The sequence below is a fragment of the Amyelois transitella genome, chromosome 20 (assembly GCF_032362555.1).
Source record: "Amyelois transitella isolate CPQ chromosome 20, ilAmyTran1.1, whole genome shotgun sequence".
Lineage (NCBI taxonomy): Eukaryota > Metazoa > Arthropoda > Insecta > Lepidoptera > Pyralidae > Amyelois > Amyelois transitella.
The window spans coordinates 5,664,424-5,678,858 of NC_083523.1; the positions used below are offsets into that span (position 1 = coordinate 5,664,424).

At 34.0% G+C, this 14,435-nt stretch overlaps 2 protein-coding genes across 3 annotated transcripts in view; one reads left to right on the plus strand and one right to left on the minus strand.

Annotated features, from left to right (window-relative positions):
* Window positions 1-14,435, minus strand: part of LOC106131691 (protein trachealess) — a 154,201-nt gene that overhangs the window by 90,683 nt on the left and 49,083 nt on the right. For both annotated transcript variants that reach the window (XM_060949958.1, XM_060949957.1), the window contains exon 4: window positions 9,320-9,364. In XM_060949958.1, the coding sequence (XP_060805941.1) occupies window positions 9,320-9,364 (45 nt within the window). The remainder of the gene's footprint in view (window positions 1-9,319; window positions 9,365-14,435) is intronic.
* Window positions 3,340-4,671, plus strand: LOC106138132 (uncharacterized). The gene is made up of 2 exons (XM_013339185.2): window positions 3,340-3,544; window positions 3,800-4,671. The coding sequence occupies exon 2, from the start codon at window positions 3,800-3,802 to the stop codon at window positions 4,475-4,477; it is 678 nt and encodes a 225-aa protein (XP_013194639.2). The 5' UTR covers window positions 3,340-3,544; the 3' UTR covers window positions 4,478-4,671.

Sequence of the window (14,435 nt, forward strand, 5' to 3'; positions counted from 1 at the left end):
CTACTTTACTTGTTACATTGATGAACAAATGAATTACCTTTAACAGGATTTACGCATAAAAAGGGTTAGTTTTTATTTAAAAGCAAGCTTTGTTAACTATCCTTCCAATATAGAATTTGAAGTGTATAAGCAAAAAAATTTTATTAAAAAAATTGATATCAATCACGTATCTAATTTTCATATAAATTGCTTTATTACTATTTTAATTCCAACGAATGCCAACCAAAACCAAACTTTTATTTATTTTGTGCTTTCATTTGTTTCCGGCATCCCAAACACAAACAATAGAAAAACGAATTAGAGTAACAAGTGTCCAAATCCCATTTATAATATAACGTAGTGTAAGAGTAACAATCAAAGAACAAATTTATAGAGCGTACAACATACATTATTTCATATTCATATTAGCAAAAGTCATTTCTAACAAATTCAAATTCAAAATTTTTATTCCTCATTATAGGATACTTTATATAGCTTAATAATTGTCATATCTTTTGGTTTCACAACATTGGTTGACGTATTAAAACGGTTAAAACTAAGTTTACTGTCGCTTAATAAAAACGATTTAAACACTTGTCGGTACTATAGTGCGCACTCTGCTAAACAACGCAGCTATATCAACTCTACTAGTGTTGGTCATCCGATCCAGGATCAATTGCTAATCCCAGGACTAATAGCCGAAAGGTATCAACCCTGCAGGACACGACACTAAAAAAATAATTTCGACTTTATAACAATGATTTTTAAGCTTAAATTTCTACAACAGTTTTGTGTATTTTCAAAAACAATTTTTAGGGGTGGCAGCTTTTGAAATGTGAAAGCATTTCGGTGTAAGATTATGATATTAGGGGCAGTATTGCTGTAAGTCGCCGTAACGCCTGACGCGCGTTATATTTTATAGTTTCTGCGATTTATTATGGAATTGTTTTAGTCATTAGATAAAGAAGGGACAAAGATTTCCTTTCACTTAGAAAATTTTACCTATATGTATATGTGCGTATTTTATGTACGGATCTCTTTTGCGATTATAGAAAACTATGCAAAAACGTCGATTCGAAGGTATATTAATAACAATAACCCCAATGTCATATATTTATGTAGATACAGTAAAACTAAATATAAAAAATTCCTTCACGTTATAATTATAAAGGTCGATTTTTGTTATTGGACGAAATAAATTACAGCGCCCTTTAATTAGGCCCTTCTGTTTTCCGCGAGAAGAAATGGAATTTATGCAAAACACTCAAGTGAACAAATTAAAAGTGTGAACGAGGAAAAAAACGAAAAGCGGCAATTAATGCACCCAGTGTGCATCCGTTTTAATTATGTAAGGAGGGAAATGAATAGTGTGGATAATCTTTAAGAAAAATAATTCTCACAATCAATGTCAAAATCAACATTTTCGTCTACATTGTCACTTACCATCAAATGAGATCGAAAATAAATGCCTAACCAAACATTAAATTTTTAAAAAATTAGACATTCAACAAAATAAGTTGTTTATTACAACAAAAGTATCTTTTGTTAAACTTGAGCTTTGAATTCCTTAAAATTTGAAAATGAGACAATCATGCCCATCCCTTACGGGGTAGTAAGAGCCAGCAATCTTAAAAATACTGTAAAGCCGTTCAGCTATTATTAATGATGGAATTAATATTCAATACGACATCAACAAGAAAGAGATAGAGTGGTCCTAATGTGTAACATATATACCATCATGCCTTTGTCGAGATTTATGTAAGTATGTTCATTTTAAGAACTATCGACGGAGTTTGACACTAGTTAAAAAATATATTTCAATTGTAAATGTTATAACGAATAACCCAATAGTAGGTATAGATAAAACCTATGAGGTTTCCACGGTTGGGTAGCAAGGGAATGTCCACACTAATATTTTCCCCAAGAATTTGACTTAAGTCGGAATAAGTGTCTCAAAATTAAAAGTACCAGGGTTCAAACGGCTTTATAATCGAGGCAATAAATTTTACTTTTTACTAATTGTTAGCAGAATGCTGAGGGCAAAAAGTCTTTTGTGTGAAGAAGAATCAAAGATTTTAGAGCTAGTAAGAAGTTGAATTTTCTAAACGATATAAGAGGGGACTTTTTGGTTTTATTTGTATTACGAGTATAAAACTTTCTTATCTCCATTTGAATACAAAAATTAAAAAAATAATTTAAGAATTCTACTCAATAAATTAAGTACTTCCTGGTAAAAGGTCAGGTCAAAAGTACCCGAAAGGCTTGCATGAAGGGAGTTATGAATGTGGATGAAGTATGCGAAGATTGTGGCAAGTAAAAAGTCGTGATTTTATGTATGTATGTATGTACTCAATAAAAATATTACAACATTATCAACGTTTTTTTAATGACAAATTTAAAATTTGTAACTTTTGCTCGCAACCCCGCCCAAGATAATCTAAAATTGCTGTATTTCCCTTTCCCAGGGGAAATTCCATAAAAATGTGGGTCATTTAATTGGCTATTTTTTCCTGATAATTACGTTAATTTAGACACAAATATAATAGACAGTCATTCCGATAAAATTCATAATATTAGGTAGTATCTGTACAGAAATGGTAGAAAAGCCATAAGGTTCCTTATACCATCTAACACATTCCCACGGGATTAATTGTCAGTTTTAAATGTTTCCGCGATCGCCACAAACATTTAGACAATACTTCGAATTCGTTTCGGTGGGCCAATGGGCCATATTTGTTTGGAAATGTATACTATGGACCACAAAGGCTCATTCTATTGCATTATCTTGGGGGCATTCGTATGCAAAATAGAACCCCGCCTTTTCAGTTAGAAGTTGAAAGACGGGTAAATTGTCTGCATTCTTGGATTTGAGTGTTTATGAGTCGGATGTAACAATTTTGGGTATTTAATTAACTCTTTGTTCAATACGACACCTCCAGGTGTCCAAATTCACATCATATAGAACTAAAAAAATTTACGAAACAGATTTTCCATGCCTGTTATTAAGCTTCCATTAATAGGTGTAAGGCAAAGGTCAGGTGAAAGTTTCTTAGTGTAAAACCCTGACTTTAACTACCCTAGAATTTTGATCACAGCTAACCCTGGGTTTCTATCAAGGGAGTTTAGGATAAACCCGGGTGAAAACAACGGATGGTGACTAGAATGGGTTAAAATATTTGAAGTGGATCCCAAGTCTTGAAGCATTTAAGTGGAGGGTGCACGGGGAAACGCAAAAATGAAAGAGAAATGGTTTATAATTTGTTAAGCAAACTAAGTATAACACGACTAACAAGATTCACCATCAAATTATATCTCCCTGTAGTCAATTTCGCATACCGCCCGAAACATATAATATAGGGGAAGGGCGGGCAAGACGGTTATGGTAGGCAAAAAGGGTATTTCATTTATTTCTATGCAAACGAAAGAACGAGTCAACACGATCACGGGACGCGCTAGCGCGCTCGCGCCATAGATAAAACAGCACGCCGCGGGGAGCGGCACGCTTAAGACGAGTGCACTGGGAGCTGTACATGTTTTCGCGCCAAAAAAATACAATATTTGCAACGTAAGTACACTCTATTTTTACAATTTATGTGAAGCTTACTGTGAATGAATATACATCGCGTTTAAGTTTGGCATGTGTACTATCAAATACGAGTTCATCATACTAAAATAAAAAATATTTGTAAATGGTTTTGAGGTGTGGGCTCAGACAGGGGGTGGAAGGCAAAACGGGTCCGGGCAAAACGGGTAGTACCCTTTTTGCCCGCTTAATATTTTTGGTTTAAAGCATGGCTTTAATTGATCATCTCTATTTCAGATGGTGTACAATTATAAAAGAAAAACTGAGAGAGCATCTTGGTCGGAGAGTACGCTAAGAGAAGCAATGAATGAGGCAAAAAAAACCTCAATAAAAGGTGCTGCCACTAAATATGGAATATCCTACAGTGTTTTACAGCGACGCATGAAAACAGGTTCTTCTGTCAAGAGTCTCGGTAGGTTCAAATCAATATTTACAAATGATGAAGAGCTAGAGTTAGTTCAGCATCTAAAGTCCCTAGATTCTCTATTTTACGGACTTACTAAGTCTGAATTTTTGCGATTGGTTGGTGAATTTGCTAAGCGCAAAAATAAGCAAACAACGTTCAAAAATAATACTGCTGGAAAGCAATGGTTCAAAAACTTCAAAATGAGGCATCCTGAAATAGTACTGAGGACACCAGAATCTACGTCCATAGCCAGATTACAAGCATTTAATAGGCCAGCTGTCAACAGGTTCTACGATTTACTTGAAAGCTTATATGCAGAGAAAAATACGAAAGTCCTCCTACAGAGGACTGGATCCAGTGCTAACAATGTCAAGAATGGTCTCATGAATCATGTTCTTCTTATAGTGGACATGGATCGTACTTTTGTGACATCTGTTTTGATTAATAGATTAAATTATATACCATATTCTTTTTGCCCGCTTAGGGTACCCGTTTTACCGACCCCCTAAGAGCAAAACGGGTTTTTAGATTATTTTTTTTAAACTGATATTACTTAATTATGATGATTGTTTAGTTCATTTTCACTGATGATTGTGATAGCCAAAGAGGCAAAGTTTCGTTATGTTTTTGTTTTTTAATAAAATTCTATTCATTTACAAAGATTTTGATTGATAAACCTTAAGGGGCCCGCGTTGCCCGACCGTCCCCTACTCAAAGTTATCCGTCTTAGCCACGAGAAATATCGCCTATGCATAAATCGTCCGTCCCTTTCCCACTCACGATTATTACACAACCTTATCTCCCTTCTCGCTCGCTCTCAAGAGCACGTGACTGGAGTACTAGTTGGGCTGAGTTTTCCCAACTTTACGGCACTTTCCGTGAAAAATTACCTGGCTTGATACGGCTCCAGCCAAATGAGCTTCCAGATAGATATTTGATTCCTATCGCTCCCCAACTTTGACAAATTGTCATGCGTACTAACTTTTACTACCTACCTATATAGTTAAGTAAGGCTGTTCATATAATCTAGACTGCTAAGCTGACCAATGTTATACTTTCACAAGAATGATACTTTTTCACTTTGTAATTATGATTTTTACTGAAAATTTAAGATCAATCTGCCTGATGGTGTAAGCTTGATGAGATTTTAAAAAACACTCGCAAGGTCTATTCACTTTTTCCTTGAAACTCTTAGAATACACCATCGCCTTATATTTTACGTCAAATGTAAAGTTAGCCACAAATTTGCTTAAACAATTTTTCAGCTTTGTCTGTTTTAGGTATTATTATAGTAATAAAGAGCAATCCATACATCAATCCAATGATTGTTACATAACTAATAAATGACTACTAGATTTTAATTTTTATTTCGATAAATAAGGTTCAGAACACAAATAACAAAACCTGTGAATACCCGCTATAATTAAATAATTTTATAAGAATAAATTTTCTATTTGGAACAAACAACTAAAGCCTCATTCACATCCACTCATAACAGTATGCAAATTATTTGATTAAAAACAATAAACCAGTAGCTCGAAAAAGGAATCGATACAGATGAATCGAGTCGATCCGATCGGCGAGTATCGATTATTGTCCCTTACTAGGCGGTCGTAATTACTTGCTATTGTGTTATGAGATTTATTTCCGATACTGAGTGCACTCATAAAGTTTAAATTGCACTGGATTTACGATGAACAAAAATAATTAGGTAGATAGCCGATTACGCACAAGTTATGGTAGTCAACTTTATCCAATCTTAAACCTTAAAGCTTTGACTTAAGAGCGTTTTTGAAGAGCAACTTTTACTGTACTTTGAATGTACTTATACCTTGTGGATTACCGCACGTGAATTTATAATCGTATTATGGTACAGTTGCAGCAAAACTGTGTAGCTGCATTTACGAAGTTTTTTTGGTATATGTTTTGGTTCTGTAGAAAATTCTCCCCAAGCATTAAAAAATACATTTAAGAGTCAATGTCAACCTTTTCTCAAAAAAAAAAAAACGTATGATAGATATATTAGAAAGATTACCTAGCCCATTGATATGCAATATAAAAACAACACCATAAGTTGTGCAGTCACGTGGACTAATACTTAACACTTCTACAATCTTTTATTATTCCAAATTCTATGTACATATATATACTTCGGGTAATTCAACAAAAGATCTGGTATTAAAGAAAAAAATAGTGTGTGCCAGCTATTTGTCTTGCTGTGCAATTAAAAGTAAATTAAGGGAAAGGCTAATAAACTCCGGATTGATAAAAGGCGTGAGTTTACTCTTAAACTTAGGATTCTCCTTTTAGTCGATGAGCTAGCAACTAGTCACTATTTGAATCTCAATTCCATGATTAAGTCATACAGCTGAACATGGCCTTTCAGCCTTTCCGACGCTGTGGACTCTGTCTTCCCGTAAGGAAAAAAGAGTTGATTTATATTATGTATATAATCCAACAATTCGGTGAGCGGCAAATTGCAGCCATCAATTTCGAAAAGAGAAAAACAAGAGAATATTCAAAACAATGGGAGTTTACTATGCGCGGAGCGTGCCACTAAGCCGGGCTTAAGACACTGCCAGAAATAATGGAAAACACACTAAGCCGGTACAAATTAGATCCCGACAGAACACACTTTTATTTTGATGTGTATGTGGTCATCTATATAGAGCGCCGGTGGTCGAGTGGTGAAAATAGCAGACTCAAAAGCGTAAGTTCAGATACGAATCACACAAGTATCTATAAAGACTATCTAGGTTAGGTTTGTATTTTCGAACGCTAATTGTCTGGGTGGTCGAGTGGTTTGACTAGCCGACTGAAAAGTTAGGATTCGAATCCCACTGCGGCCAAAGTATCAACTATTCTTATCTGAGTCATGTAGGTATGAGTTTGAATGCTGTTTTTTCTTGCTCTTAAATGGAAAATCCACCATAGTTTCAGTATAAAAATCTCGCTTGCGGAAATCTATAGCTGTCCCGTTTCAGTCATAATAAAAGCGAAACCGAGATAGTATTTTAGAGATAGATAAAAACGGCGTCGCGCGTGCCATACTACGTGGGCAGAGCCAAATCAAAATAAAGAGAAAAGATTTGTATTTTTGTGTTTTTAACGAAGAAACTCAAATACTATCGAGTATCTTTTGATGAAATTTGGTACACAGATAGAATAGATAGCTGGTATTTGTAACAAAATTTAATTTCATAATTAAAGCGATTTGTGAATTCATAACTTATCAGTAAATGCAAAAAAAAGTCCCACATATTCAGTTCATAAAATATAATATTGTTAAAGTTACTGCTTTTTGCGTGTAAAAACCATAACTACACTACCATAGTCGGGTAAATTCAGCAATTTGGAAACAATAGCCGACGCCGCCCATCCTGTGTTCACATCACACGGATCGAGATTTAAATAACCTAAAATCCCAGGTATAATCCAATCTGTACTAATATGGGTTAAAATGAACGCGGCATGAATTTGCGTGGTTCCGTACGTTATTTTTCAAATTAGGATATATTTGAGGCTTATTCGCAAACTCAAGCGGTTTTCTTCACAATCAAGATGCAAGATTTTCTCTCTCCTCTTTTTTTCAAAACGAAACAAAAGATTCAAAAGTTAAGGCGTAAAGCCTTATCAACTCCCCACCGCAGAATTTCCTAATATCCTACGTTCAAAACTTGGTGCGTATAAAGATATAATATTAGTCTTATTTTCCAGTTCTAATGTTACTTACATTGATATGATCACGTCTCTTACCGTTGCGGAGTAAAAACAGCCAGCAGTCTTGAAAAGACTGAAAAGCTGCGTTAGCTGCACGGCTTAATGATGGAATTGAGATTCAATACTAGCAATCTGTATCCAAAGCTTATTAAACCTTCCCTTAGTCGTCCTTTACGACAACCATGAGAAAGATATGAAATAGCCCTATTCACAGCACATTGAATGATAAGTGATTTATTAGTAACCCTCGATTATAGGATCTTAAAATTTATCTAAAAGAATTCGCACCCCGAAAAAGTATTGAACCCTAAAAAGGTAATCTCTTCGTTCTCACGGCCGGACAAAGGCACAGGTGAAAACGTTAAATGTAAGTTAAAAAAGACAATCCAATCATCGATTACCGGTAATTTGAAGGTCCAACATCGAGTGGAATCGAAGTTATAATCGAATCGAGGTTTGGTTTTGTAGGATTCAGAACAATAGATATATTGAAGTAGATTTTGATTATTATTTATATTTCAGCTTTCATAGAAATTTTACTAGTATTGCAAAAAACATAGAGATCTAGGTTTTACTTTTCCTGTTCTGATTGTAAAAGGCAATCAAGGGAATGGTTTGCCAACATGATAGGTAATTTATACAAGTAATAGATGGAATAGAATAGATTTATTTTCAAAAAAGGATACAAGGTATCACTTATTGACGTCACATCACGTAAATCTAATTATAACTACTACCGCTTCCAAAGCGCATATGTAGAAGAAGCGGCGGAACAAACTGCACTGCAGTATAGTGCTGCATTCGAATTTTAATGCTAGGTACGTAAATTTTTTTAAATACTTCCTGGCACTTAAGAATTCACTTCATATCTTTTCCGATGTTGTAATAGGCGACTAAGGGAAAGGATAGGGCCTATCTAAAAAATCCTTACTTTATAATAGGATTATATACCTAGTATGGACGTGACTTACGGGTCTTGTTGGTGTATGTATTTTGTTAAGTGAAATTTGCGGATAAGTTAAAGTTACTATTTTAAATAACATTTACATTAATTATAAGTTAATGGTACTTACGTTCACATAATTACACGCGGAAGAAGTCGCAGGCAAAACTTAGTAAAAATCTAGCGAATATACCTAAATGATATCAACGCTTCTTAAGTTATGCACAGTTATTAGTTACGCGTTGATGTCTTTTCAATTAATTTAATTCCTTTTACTACTTATCAGTGAAGTATAAAAAATGGATTATGAAAAGAAGAAATGCATATTATACGTAATATAGACTAGTACTAAGAAGTATTTCTGCAACTTACTCTTTCGTAAAGTTTTTGGTTTTAAGAAAAAAAAAATGATTTGGATAATAAAATATTATATGTAACTTTTTTTGGGATTTTACTTTCAAATAAAGTACATACATACTTAAAACCATGTCCTTATCCCTTGCGGGGTAGACAGAGACAAAGAGTGATAGGCCACGTTCAGCTGTTTGGCTTAATGGTAGAATTGAGATTCAAATAGTGACAGGTTATTATTTCATCGCCTAAATGAAGAATCCCAAGTTTATAAGCCTATCCCTTAGTCGAATCATAAATTAGTAATTATTAATTAATATTAACTATTGAAACTCACCGGCTATTAACTGAAGCTGCATTAGCGCCCTCTACCGTAGGTTTTCTGTAACAATCGAAAGTTTGAATTATTGAAAATCATAAAATTATTATTTTGTAATAACATCTACTGTTTTAACTTTTCACAGTATTTTTTTGTAATTGGGAATATCTAAAAAACATTTTTACGTCGCCTTTCCGTATTTTGCATATTATTCGCTCTGTCTATCCCGTAAGGAATAAAGACGTGATTATAATATGTAATTTAAGTTTATGTGAATTATCTATATGCTTATACTTACATCCAGTACGGATCAGCAAGACCAGGGGTATACCCTGGAGGCAGGTGATATGGGCTGCAGTAGTTTACCATAGGAACCGCGTACATTGTCTTTTCTGAATTTAGAGTCACTGTCTAGACATTTTTCCCTATCAGATTTTGTCAGGTGCTCTTTTAAGTTAAGCTCTCCGCTATTTGAATACAAAATTATCGATTAGTCAGGATTTGATTTGACCATTTTATTTATACTAATACTCTCCAAACTCTTAACTATTCTGTACCGTAAGTAGATAATAAATTATAAAATTAACATTCACTCTTACTCTGTCTCCTTTGAACAAATTTTTACTTGCTAAAGCAATAGACATACTGTAGACATTTAAAAAACATTACGATACAAAAATATGCTTTGGGTTAAAGAGCTACTAGAGGGTTGCTCTTGGCTCATAATAATTGGACAACACTAAAATTAAAAAAGTTTAAATTTGAATTTGGAAGGCACAACAATGCTCACTTCGTATTGTTACATTCAAATGATCATACAGAGTCCACAGAGTGCCGACAGACCGTCGCATTCCAAATTTAAAATAGCCGCGACCGTCACTAAAGAGGCTAGTTGACTGAAAAGACCGACTTCGATACGAAGCGCGACCAATCTGACAATAGTTCCACTTAGCGACTCACAGATGTCGTTATAACCCGCTGGGCTGCCTCGCGACATGCAGCGATACGAAATTGAACGTTCCGGTTTCACATTCCTAATTCAAAATTTTGATTAGATTTTTTGCATATATGTATTTATATTTTCGCATTTCTCTTGTTGCTTTTTTTGAGTGCGTTTGACCTCAATCTGTCTGATGGTAAGCGCAATAAATCTGGAGTGATACACGCAAGCTCAAATAATTCTTATTCACGCTGAAACGAATAGACGTCTACGAAAAGGTTGCCGCACTTACCGAATCTACAATTATTCGTCCGCGATATTATCTACAGCTGAAAAAACTACAACAATAGAATCTACAGAATTATCCTGCTTGCAAATCCAAAAAAATGAAGGAGCCATAACCATAACGTTATACCATAAAGTTTACCTATCAGCAGTCATAAACAACTTTAAAAATAGGTCAAAAACACATTCTTAACAACAAAAGTAACTAATCGCAGAGGAAACGAGCGCGGTCCTCTTTTTAACTATTTAACTTGATTATTTACGCTTTGAAAGAAGCTTGTCTTTGTTTGGCGACTCAAAAATCTGTGGCGGAAAGCACAGTGAGTTTTGATACTTGAAAATATTTTCGAAGGTCCTTCCCGCTACAAAAGAAATTTTATTTCGCTATTTATATGTCTGGCTGGAAAAAACTAATGAAAAAAAATAACAATCTTAACGCGACTTTAAAAAAGCACTTAATACACTTCGCTTGCCATTCCACTTTAAATATTTGAACCTGCAGTTAGAACCGATAGCACTATGAAAGGCTTTTAGTGAATTTTCAGAGTCTTTTAATAATCATTGCAATGCGATATGCGGATTGAAAAATTATACGCAATTTTATTACTTTGCGATAACACAAATAACCAAGTTTATAAAAAATGAATTAAAAAAATTATGATGATCAAAACTATCCGTTCCAACTATAGTTGGCCAATCACACACCGATCACAAACTGATCTATCCGAGCAATCATATCGATTACTATTCGATTTGATTCCGATTCATTCGATTGTGGTTGCCGAGGCGGCATGATCTGAGGCGCCCGCGGTGACATTCGTCATGGAAAAGCTACTGGTATGAGGTTTTTGTGAATGCTATTTAAAATAACTTATTTGTGAACTAGAAATGCTTTGGATCTAATCAGCTGGCTAATAATTGTAAAAAAACTAAGATTAAAATAAATTAAGCTGGCCATTGATAATTATAAAAAATGTCATTAAGAAAAATGACCTAGCTTTCATTTTACTCAATGACTCCTGATTATTCCCCAATACTTAATAAACAAATATTGGGGAATAATCAGGACAAACAGTAATAAAAAAAATTATAATTATTTTTAGCAGACATTATACAAGGTTCACTTAGATTACCTATCTCACAAAAATATAAAAATATTAAATTAAGTGATTTAATTTCATCACATAACTATTGAAATATTTTTTACACATCAATTAAAATTCACTAAGAACGTACTTGCTCAAAACTTTCGAAAATTTATTGCTATTTTTTACTACCTCTTCATAAATTGAAGAGAAAGCGATATATTCATTCAGACATTTAATATGTATTGCCAAATAAATTCCAACAAATACTTGCAAAACCAAACTTTTTCGTTTTACCTGTATTGCATACAATCTAGACATCCCCGCAATTCATGTATTCAATTCATTAAAATACGAACGTCTCCATTAAGCCAAGTAAAAACATTCAGAACTCCCACATCGCAATTTCTGGGAAAACTACTCAAAACAGTTCAAATTCCGCGATTAATCGAATATGGACTCTGAATGGGATGATGCGAATAAACAATCGATTGAATTTCGAACTCGCGCCACTTAACATTTAAAATACGTAAAGAAAATTTTTCGTGAAAGTACTTTGTCTCGAAATTTTGTGTCCGAAATACCGAGAAACATTTTAAAAAACCAAAAATTGTTTCTATTGATTACAGAACACAACAGTTATGAATTTAACCTGCCTGCCTGCCAAAACAGTTCACTTCAGATTTTCAACATAAATTTTTGTAATCTAATAAAATATAAACAATCAAAAAGAGACACAAAACGCCAAAAAACAAAGGATTCTCTACAAATCTATTTCAAATCCCGACCAATTACCGCGTAATCGTTCTTTTCCGATCACTGTTTAAAAAGTTAGCGAACTTATTCGAAATTTGAAATTCGCGCCAGGCCAGCGCTCGCCGCGGCGCGCCCCGTGATAGTGCGGTGACACAGCTCGCCCTCTTCGGAAAATTCGCAAGTTCCGAAGTTCCCCTTGCATTACAGCACTTACGTCACATGTGTGGGTGGACCCTCATCGAATAACAATCTGTAATAGAGGGTAGCTTAATGAATGATTAATTCCTTGCGGATTGTTCACTTTGACTTTTAACCTGACTTTCGACGATGTTTCGGTAAAAGTTTAATGCAACTTAGGTAATTTGCGATGATAATACGAAATGCCACTTTAATTTAAAATAAGCAGAATTGTTTTGTTAATTATATATAAATTGTTTGAATCCAATTTGTTCAGTAGTTACCCTTTAGTTGTTAAACTTTAATCTAATCAACTACTAATGAGGTTAGTGGCCTAAGCGTAAAAGAATTCTTCTGTATAGTCTTCTAGTGTGTTTGTGATTATTCATTCTGTCTTAATTGCAAGCGATAAAGACGTGATAAATAGGTATCACTAAAGTTTTCTTTTTTTTATTTATCCCTTATATCTATCTAACCCGCTAGGTTCACTGTTAAAAAAAAACTTAAGCACTAAGCCCGCCTTTGTTCATGTTTTTGTAGTGAAATTCAATAAATTTAAAAATAAGTTCTCAGCATCTTATGACTCCATCCTTAATCTATCTATAGTTCAACAACATAGTCGACCACTAACATCCATTTACAAACAAAAGAGCAACCAGCATTCCCCGCACAAACGACGAATATTTTCCCAATATTGGGGGTAATATGACAGAACACTGGCAACATTTCGTGAATAAGTAAAATCGCGGGAACACGCGACGCGTACTGTCAATTATTTATAGCGATAACGTATTTTTTCGAAGAAATGGAAGGTATTTTGTTCTTCTTCGTGTAATATCAAAGAAATCCACGAATAAAAACTTATATAAAAGTACCTTAAATAGATATGAAAAATAGAAATTAAGTCAGTTCCTAAGTATCCTATCATTATACACTGAAACTTCAATAAGCAGAGATAGGTTTATTCATTAAACATATACATACATACATATAATCACATATCCCTTGCGGGGTAGACAGAGCCAACAGTCTTAAAAAGATTGCCACGATTGGTCCACGTTCCGCTCTTAAACAAATTATGTCAAAATTAAACATTGTAGTTTTCTAAAGCTTTATTATTATGCATTTTACTTAAAATGAATAAATAAAAACATAAATGTTAAATAAAGCAAAAACGCCAAATAATGTTGTAAAGTAAATAAACTAAAAATAATGTTTAAAAACGTACAGTCACGCTCAGCAGGGTCAACAATTTAAAATTATATTTCACGCTTATAATACCTGTCATTATTTGAATCTTGGAATTGAGATTCTTCATCCTTAGGCCTCAACTTGATTACCACCCAGTAAATTCAGGGCAAACGCACTTAAAATAGTATTAAATAAAAAGTATCTGTGAATGATGAGATTACATCTTAAGCCAAACAGCAGTCTGCCAGTCTTTTGTAACTGTGGGCTCTGTCTACTATAAGGGATATAGACGTGATTATATGTATGTATGTATACCTACTTAATATCCACACTGAATAAAAAGTGTATGAAAAATTAATTCTAATGCATATTGTCACTTTTGAAATTCGTCGTGATAAGCAAAAATAGTGATAGTATGCAAAGATCATGGTAAGTGTAAAGATATGTTTTTATGTCTACCCTCACGGGTAAGAGGTGTGATTATTGTACAAAAGTTGATCCCAATTTTTTACTTACTTTAGGTGTCTATATGCAAAATGCAGGTAATTTAAACTATCGTACAAACTAATCACATCATATTCACTTTAGCCTGCGAGTGTACCGCTAATCACCTACTTAACCGGCTCGTATGCAAATTGATATCGACTCAGGGGCAATGAAATTACGATTTTTTGTTAAGTAATACGTTATCCGAACAAAT